Genomic DNA, 9,476 nt, shown 5'->3' on the forward strand with positions numbered 1-9,476 from the left:
TTTAGTTGAATTTTAATTTCTTGGTACTTCTTAGTGGTTTGAGTACTCTTTGTGTGTATGTGTGTGTGTTTAAAAGGCACAGATTATTAAATGTAGAAAAACCTTGACTTAGAAAAAAAAAGAGGTTTAAGTTTTCTCTACATCATAATAATTTAGCATTATTTTTCTGTTCTTATGATAAGTTTTTACATCTTTATGATCAGGTGAAGTATCTATCTACACATAGTCTTAGATTTTGTTTTAATTGTACCACTTTGATATCACAAATCTGCATCCCTCTATTGTCTAATTTTAGCCATGTGGTATTTTTAAAATTCTGAAATTGATTTCCCAAAGATTATTCTATGCACATAAAATACATACATTTTATATTTATGATGAAGAAGGTGGATTTGTTTTTAACTCCTTAATGCATTTTCACCTTCTGTGGATATAATAACTTGGTGCATAACTGTTGGCACTAAACCTCCCAACAGTAACTCTGTAATGAGGATGCCATTCATGTGCACTTCTGAGGGGGTTTCTTTTTCACACAGCTGCTTCTAAACAAAAGTCCAGCAGCCATTTGCCAGCAAACAGCCAGGATGTACAGGGTTACATCACCAATCAGTCTCCAGAGAGCATTGTAGAAGAGGCTCAGGGAAAGTTAACAGAACTGGAACAGAGGATAAAAGAAGCCATAGAAAAGAATGCACAGCTGCAGTCGTTGGAACTGGCTCATGCTGACCAACTTACCAAGGAGAAGATCGAGGAGCTGAACAAAACAAGGGAGGAACAAATCCAGAAGAAACAAAAGATTTTGGAGGAACTACAGAAAGTAGAACGAGAGTTACAACTGAAAACTCAGCAGCAGCTAAAAAAGCAGTATCTAGAGGTTAAAGCTCAAAGAATTCAACTTCAGCAGCAGCAGCAACAGTCTTGCCAACATCTGGGACTGCTGACTCCGGTTGGGGTTGGAGAACAGCTTTCTGAGGGAGACTATGCACGGTTACAGCAAGTGGATCCCGTTTTGCTTAAAGATGAACCCCAGCAAACTGCTGCTCAGATGGGTTTTGCACCAATCCAGCCTCTGGCCATGCCTCAAGCTTTGCCTCTGGCGGCAGGTCCCTTGCCTCCAGGGTCCATCGCAAATCTTACAGAACTGCAAGGAGTGATAGTTGGACAGCCAGTACTGGGCCAAGCACAGTTGGCAGGGCTGGGGCAAGGAATTCTGACAGAAACACAACAAGGGTTAATGGTAGCCAGCCCTGCTCAGACCCTCAATGACACGCTGGATGACATCATGGCAGGTGGGTTTATATTGTTACGAGCAGGTATCAAATATGATTTGCTTAAGGCGAGTAAGAGTGTGCCAGAATTTTTTGCCGTTACCCAACTTAAGAACTATTTCTGGACTCTTGACCCATGTATATCTTTAGAAATATTATTTCAATCTCAGAAGTTCTCAGATGGATACAGGTCAAATTAAAAATTAGTTCATTCAGTGCAAGTGACTGAAACTTTCTGGCTTAGGTGGGTAGGCTGGGAATCTAAGTTTTTTGGTAGTCGGGTTGATGTTTAATTTTTTGTTTGTTTGTTTCTTGTTTTTTCTAAGTTAAGAATACTGATAGAATTTTGGCTTTTTTGCTTCTGTATTCACACCAGGGGAAGTTGATAGAAGTTGAACTGCAAAACTAGTAGGATACATCAGAAATCTTATTTGTGAACAGAAATACTTTATATCCTGATGGATCAGACTTCAAATCTGATGAATATTTTTTAAAAAATGTAAATACTTTTACAACACTAAAAAAGTACCACCAAATAAGATTTGATTATATAGTATGTCAGTGATTTATCCTTTATGAATGTTAATGTGTAGTTTCTTTCTAATTGTAATTGTATTATGGAAAGGAGTAGTCCCCTGACAGTATCATAAATGATATATCTTTAACTGGGTAACCAGAGAATTTTTTAAACATTTTAATTAGTCTCATTGGCAAAAAAAAATATTTTAGGAAGTTGTTTCAGTGGTTCTAGTTCTATTTACTTACTGAATATTTTTCGTGAGTTTTATAACAAACTAGTAGAATGAGATTTCACAGGGTTATGAACCATAAGAATACTATACTGAAAAGGACATTTTTTTCCATTAAAAAAAAAAAACGAACCAGAAAAGGAAGGAACAGGGGAAAACAAAGGGATTAAATAGGTGAATTTTGATAATTTTTATCTGCTCTCTTCTCCCTTTTTAATTCTTTGGTTTATATTTAAAGGATGCTTGAAGTTTTGAAACTATGTTTACATAGCATTATATATGATAGATTATATATAGTTTAACTTTTAATTTTTTAAAAGAATAAGAGAAAACTAAATTGTATAGTGTTGAGATACTTAGTTGGGCCTCCTGGCTATTCAGTGGTAAAGAATCCACCTGCAGTGTAGGAGATGTGGGTTCCATCCCTGGGTAGGGAAGATCCCCTGGAGGAGGGCATGGCAACCACTCCAGTGTTCTTGCCTGGAGAATCCCATGGACAGAGCCTGGTGGGCTACAGCCTGTAGGATCTTAAAGAGTTGGATATGACTGATGTGAAGAGCAGGTATATATGAGATATTTAGTAGGTAACATTAAGAAACTAAGAAACCAACTAATGAGACAGATTTTGTACTTAGAAATTAAAATCGAAAGTTTCCTAGTTCTCTTCTAGTATCACCTCAACAGTAATATGTGGAATGAAAATTTCTGATCTTAGAGGGTCCAGTAACTACATCAGAAAAAAATGCTGTTAATCATTAGTAAGAACAATAAAGATTCTTGTGTTAAGAAGTATAAATTTTTTATAGATTTGAAAATTACTACCAATCACCATTAGCTATTTATAATAATTGGGAATGTAATTTTAAAAACAGTAGATATATTATGAAAGTTGAAGCATACATTATTAGCTCCAAATCCCAAATTTGATATTTCTTTCATGACCATTCATTTAGATCGTAATGGTATTCTTTCTATTATGTAAATTGAACTACCAAAGAATGTATAGAATTGAGTTACTCATTCAGTTAAGTGAAGAATTGACATTGCATACCAATGAATATTTTTAAAATTTTGATATGCTATCAGAATTTACTTGATGTTCTTGGGCATAGTTATCAATAATGATTTGCCAATTGTATGATTTTTATGCCAGTCAGAATCATTGGAGGCTTGTAAAGTAGTTTTTCTGTGATTTGTTTACCAAACAAAATAATTAAATTCTCCCTGTGTTACAGTATCTTCATATACAATTTTTTTAAAGTAAAAATCTTTTCAGGAAATATGACAAATACTTGTCATATTATAAAAATACTTTGCTTGTTTATTCTCATTTATATGGGGAGAGGAGAGATGGCCAGAATAAACAGAATTAAAAACCACCAGCTACCTCCCTGCAACCCATCCCTGCATCATGCATGTACACATGCATAAACATACACATATACACTCACTTCCACAGCATTTCTTTAAACTTTTCTGTGGTAGTACTTGTTATTTCAGTTAACTAATAACCATTTCCATTTCTTTGGATTTTTAAATATCTTACAACTTCATTAGGCTTAGTCTTGTCTTTCTTTTTTCCTTAAACATAATCTCTGTCCTTTATTCATTAGTCCCAGTTTATTAGATGCTCTTATAAGGTTCAGTCGCTTTTTCTCTAGCACTTGGCTGGCCAAGATCTTCTATCTTCCCTGGTTTCTATACTAGCCAAAGCAAGATCAGTTCCTTGTTTAACCAGTCTTAACACCTTGCTTTGCTGTGCTCTCAAGATCTCCTCTTTCCTTACCTGTTGTTAAAACCTCTGAACTCTTAACACCAAGGAAGTTCCACATGTAAAGATCTGGTCTGTACCATAGTTCCTTCAGGTACCTACATATTTACAATTATTAATTTTAATTGTAGAGAATGGATGAGTGACAGGCAGTTATTTAGTTTTAGTAAAACAATTTCATAGGTACCTGAAAGGAAGCGATATGAGGAAATTGATTTTTCCTATTTCCTTGACCAAAAATAAGAAAACCAATTTAATATGTTCTTTAGAAGAACTTACTCTAATGGAAATATAAATTATAATTTAGCCATTTAATGGTAAACTAGACTTTTTTGTTGTTTAGTATCATGAAGTAAAAATCAATTTTTTGGACAGACTGATGTTCATTCTGTTTAAGCTAATTTTGTGTTTAGGTTAGCATTTTTATTTGTGAATATCTAATCAAAGGAGAATATGGAATCTATTTTAAGAGCCATAGATTTTATATGGTTTTGAAATTTTTATCTAAAATGTGTGAATTGTCTTGATCTTTTTCTTAACATACAAAACTACCAGCATGGAGTAACAATATCAAGGCCATTAGGTGATTAATAAAATAGTACGTACCCTTTTCTATTGATCTGGATCCCTAAGGATTTGAAGAGTGTGTTTTGTTTGTTTTGTTTCCTCCTTTGTTTTTGTTTTGGCTTTTAAGTGGACTTAAAAATGTATAATTATAGAATGTGTGTTGCTATAATGTATAGTGTATGTTTGTGCCTGAACTGAGGATTTCATGTAAAATAGATTTTTTTAATTGACAATCATGTTTATAATTGTTATAATAAGGTCAATTTCAGTTTTGTTCTTGGTAGTATCATAAATAACCTCTTGCTGGTTTCAGATCCAGTTGTGAATCATGATTATTTTCTGTCTGATGTAGTTGATAACTACGTTGGTAACTTACATCCATACTACTGTTGATCATTCAAGATTAGCATTTTCAATAAGGGGGGAAAGGATTGATATTCACATGTCAACTCCAAAAGTCAGTTGATGAGGGAGTAAAGTACCCTCAACTGCTACCACCTTGAAATTCTCCCAGCTCAAGTACTTACCTAATTAGCCCCTTCTTAATTTGCTTATTTTGGTGAAAATAATATCATGGCAAAATTACACTTATAAGAACTAACAATAATCTACATTTGAAGGATGGTTGCGTGCATGCATTTATTTCTACCCTAATCTTTAATTTCATCCTTCTAAGTCCAGTGTGATTGCTTGATTGATTGGGCATTGTACCTCCTTCAGAATAATTTCTGTACATGAGAAACTGTTTCTGTGTGAGGATCAAATTTATATATATACATACTGTCATACTGAGGGCCACCCCCTGTCTATAGCTAATAAATGAATAGGAAGTATTTTAAATAGTCCATAGTGAATATCCCCAGTGATATTACTTTCATTAGTTCTAGACTGTGAGGTGTGAAATTGGCAGGTAAAAGTCATATTTTCTCCTTCTGAACTTGACTATTTTAACTTTTATTCCTTTTCTGATTAAGAAGACATATGGATAACCGTTTGCATGTATTACTTTTAATTCATAAAAATATTTTTGTTTTCAGGGTTATTTTGAACTAAAATTTTATGATTACATACCATAAGAGGGGAATTTGTTTTCCACATGGATTATTGTTTAGCAAATGGGTTACTTTAAATATATATTTAAATTTTGCTCTATGTCCAATGTCAGAAATAACCAGGAAAATGAGTTATTAGTGCTCTGGCAGTCTCTCTGTAGATATTTTGTTTTTAAATATCTTTAACTATTTTCTAATAATTATTTCTTGCTGTTACCTAACAGTGTTTCATCCTTATTAAGTGCAGTTATTTTGTCCAACAGCAGTCAGTGGAAGAGCATCTGCAATGTCAAACACTCCTACCCACAGTATCGCTGCTTCCATTTCCCAACCTCAGACTCCAACTCCAAGCCCTATCATCTCTCCTTCAGCCATGCTTCCTATCTACCCTGCCATTGACATTGACGCGCAGGTAAGTCCACACTCAGGAGTGACAGCTCTAACTGCATTATATCATTGTGAAACTTTCATCAGTGATTTAAATCATCCTAGACTGCTTTTGCTTTGTCTCTGGGCAAAGACTTGAGCCACAAATGTAAATTACAAAATCCACATTTAAAGCAATAAAATTCCAAGCACAGATTATTACTGATAATTACTGTGAATATTTGGTTTCCACAGTCATCAAGTAATCTTTTTTTCTTAAACTTTAGAACAGGATGTCAAGAGACAAAACTTAAGATTTGTGTATTTTATCTAAACTTTAATTAGAAGCTGTATTTTAAAATTCATACTGGATTCCATCTAATATCATGTATATACTCAGTTGCATTTATATTGTCTTTGAAAATTCTGATCTTACTGACAGAAGTATGTAATAAGTCTGTGTGTCTGTATATAACACCTGTTAAGTTCTTTAAAAAAAAAAAAAAAAGTTATTTTAAAACATTCACTTACCATGAAACCTCAGAGCAAAGTGAGGTTGGGAAGAAAGGATAGCTTGTATTTCTTCCTGAAGTAATGCCAAGAGGCCTAGCTTACAAGACTGCTGAAGGAGGTAAGGGTATGTGGCTTTCTTTAGGACTGAGAAATGTTTGCAGTTTATTTAGTTTTGTGTTTTGATTAATACCTGATAGAGAGACTAGTATGAGAGTGGTGGTGTACATTATAAAACTTGTTTTATAAATGATCAGTTCTTTATAATTATCAGTTTTAGGGAAGGAGACAGGGAGAGAGAAAGTGTGTGTGTGTAACATTGCACCATTAAGGGGCTGTACTATTAAGCTATTGAAAATAAAGCCTCCTTTTCATTAAAATGTTTCTTGGTAATACTGTGGAAAAGGAATTTAATTTGTTCTTACTTGCTTTTCTTATTATAAGAGCTAACTTTGTTTTGTTTTGAGCACTTAAAATTGTCAGGGGCTATTTTTAAGAAATAACCTTATTTAATCTTCAGACTACGCATATGAGTAGCTACTCCTAAAACCCCATTTTCCAGATGAAAAAATCAAGGCTAAAAGAGACATTAAGAATTGGGCTTACAATCACTTCATTTAACTAAGAAGTGGTGGGGCTGGTAGTCAAACTTAGGTTTGTTTAACTTCAAAGGTACTCTTCCAGATACCATACTATAAGCCTCATTTTTCATTAAAAAAAGAAAGACATTGATTTGATGAACCACAGTGGTTTACATTTCTTAAGGATTGTATTATAGAATTGGATTGAACTTTTTATTGAATTTGCATTATTTTCTCCAATCTGTTTTGCTCTGAATCTATTAATGTTTTAACCAGAAGTATTTTTTCTAGTTTTTATGGGATCAAAAATTGGTCCATAAGTAAAAATGAAACTTCACCAAAATATAAAAGGATTTCTTTTTTAATGCTTTAAAATAAAACAGCCCCAGAAAAGGTTCCGTTAAGTATGATCATGAATTTATTGAATTTGAGATTATTACAATGAAATATCTAACTTTACCACTTAGCCAGCATAAATTAATTTCTAAGAAGCTGCATAAAAATACTTTTAAAATATTAAAATTTAAAATACAATATACATTTTAAATGTAGTACACATTTTTATTAAAAAAAATTTGACTATGGCTCCTTAAAAATCTGCTTCTTTACATGAGGTTTTTCAGATGGGTTAGGCTAATTTGAGTCACAATACTTTTCTTGAAGTTTACCATAATTGAATAGTTAGGAATTAGAAATTTCTTGCATTACATGTTTTAGAATACATAGTACAGAATTAATATTCAGAAATAATTGCTTACCACTTTTTCTTTAACTTTCAGTGTTGCTTTTTTAAATTTACTAGTTTTTATGATACCAAGAAGTTACTTAAAGTGGTATATATAAGATTCTTTGGTGCTTAATCCATCTGAAGTTTTTATTAGATTCTCAAATACAAATGCCATGAGATTTTACATAATGCATATTTTGATTTATATGTGACAGTACTGTGCTATTATAGACAGGTGATATGATGAAAAAGTTAGTACCAAGATTCTTCTATTATGAAAGATTAAAAGTTCTCTAATTGAATCCTTCATGTGTTTATTTAACAAAACTTAAACTTTTTGTTCTTAACACTTTACAGATACTTACTTCTTTTTCTTTAACTTAATCTTTATAACAGTACCATGAAGTAGGTACTGTTACTATTCCCATTTTATAGGTGAGGAGAGAGGTCTTACCTAAAAGCCAATTTTTAGTGCAGCCAGCTTTCAAATGACTGAACACTTTGGGTCTAGAATCTAAAAAATGAATCTGGCTAGATAACAAGATGTCATGTGTGTTTAATCTTTGCATTGTTTTAGCATATTTCCTAGATGTACCACATATTTATCACAAATTTTAAGGAAGAACAGAAGTTTAATTTTTAATGCTTCAGTACGTCTCGTTTTGGGGCTTCCCTGATGGCTCAGACATTAAAGATTCTGCCTGCAATGTAGGAAACCTGGGTTCCATCCATGGGTCAGGAAGATGCCCTGGAGAAAGGAATTGCAGCCCACTCCAGTATTCTTGCCTGGAGAATTCCATGGACAGAGGAGCCTGTCACAAAGAGTTGTACATGACTGAGTGACTAACACACACACACACACACACACACCTCCTTTCGAAATGCTAATGATTCTTGGAAAATGGTTGTTTAGTTGATCATTATAGTTGGGAACTAATATTTGATTTCATTTATTCATTTATTTATTTTGTTATGCTTGGTCTTCATTGCTGTACTCAGTCTTTCTCTAGTTGGAGTGATTGGGGACTACTCTTCCTTGCAGTGTGTGGGCTTCTCATTGTGGTAGCTTCGCTTGTTGCAGAGCATTTTCTATAGGCACACAGGCTTAGTTGTTCCGCTTAATTTCTGACCCTTAAAGAGTGCTAAAGATAACAAGTTTGCATTTTTTATAAGAGTCCTCAAATCTTATGTTCTATAACTAGAAATCACCCTTGGTGTTGTTTGTATTGAATTGTTTGGATATTTTCCAGACTTTTAAGATTACTAATACCGCACGCTATGCTGGTACCAGAATTTATTTTAGCAAACATCAATAAATGATAGTTTGAAGTGATTATTTGGGACTATATATTCTGATAACATAGCTCTGCTCTCTATTTTTATTTTGCTTAAGTGATATAATAAAACTTATACCTGGATACTCTAGATATAGAAACATGTAGATAGGAATCATGTAGAGATTTTTAAGAGCTATGGTTTTATATGAAACAGTAAATCTGGTTGTCAGAGTTGAATCCCTTGAATTAATTAAATATTTTCTATATATTATTGTATTAAATTTTAATTAACTGTGCTGCCGCTGCTGCTGCTAAGTCGCTTCAGTTGTGTCCGACTCTGTGTTGCCCCATAGACAGCAGCCCACCAGGTTCCCCCATCCTGGGATTCTCCAGGCAAGAACACTGGAGTGGGTTGCCATTTCCTTCTCCAAGGCATGAAAGTGAAAAGTGAAAGTGAAGTCGTTCAGTCGTGTCCGACCCTCAGCGACCCCATGGACTGCAGCCCACCAGGCTCCTCCGTCCATGGGATTTTCCAGACAAGAGTAATGGAGTGGGGTGCCATTGTCTTCTCCTTAATTAACTCTGCTGCTGCTGCTGCTAAGTCGCTT

At 33.8% G+C, this 9,476-nt stretch overlaps 1 protein-coding gene across 5 annotated transcripts in view; it reads left to right on the forward strand.

Annotated features, from left to right (window-relative positions):
• The window catches only part of ANKRD17 (ankyrin repeat domain 17), a 167,154-nt gene that overhangs the window by 100,045 nt on the left and 57,633 nt on the right, over positions 1–9,476 (forward strand). For 4 of the 5 annotated variants that reach the window (XM_010839078.1, XM_010839075.1, XM_010839077.1 and 1 more), the window contains 2 exons: positions 537–1,289; positions 5,671–5,819. In XM_010839078.1, the coding sequence (XP_010837380.1) occupies positions 537–1,289; positions 5,671–5,819 (902 nt within the window). The remainder of the gene's footprint in view (positions 1–536; positions 1,290–5,670; positions 5,820–9,476) is intronic. The other variant, XM_010839079.1, reaches the window with a different exon arrangement.

The sequence above is a fragment of the Bison bison genome, unplaced genomic scaffold, assembly GCF_000754665.1.
Source record: "Bison bison bison isolate TAMUID 2011002044 unplaced genomic scaffold, Bison_UMD1.0 scf7180017864110, whole genome shotgun sequence".
In the NCBI taxonomy this organism is placed as follows: domain Eukaryota; kingdom Metazoa; phylum Chordata; class Mammalia; order Artiodactyla; family Bovidae; genus Bison; species Bison bison.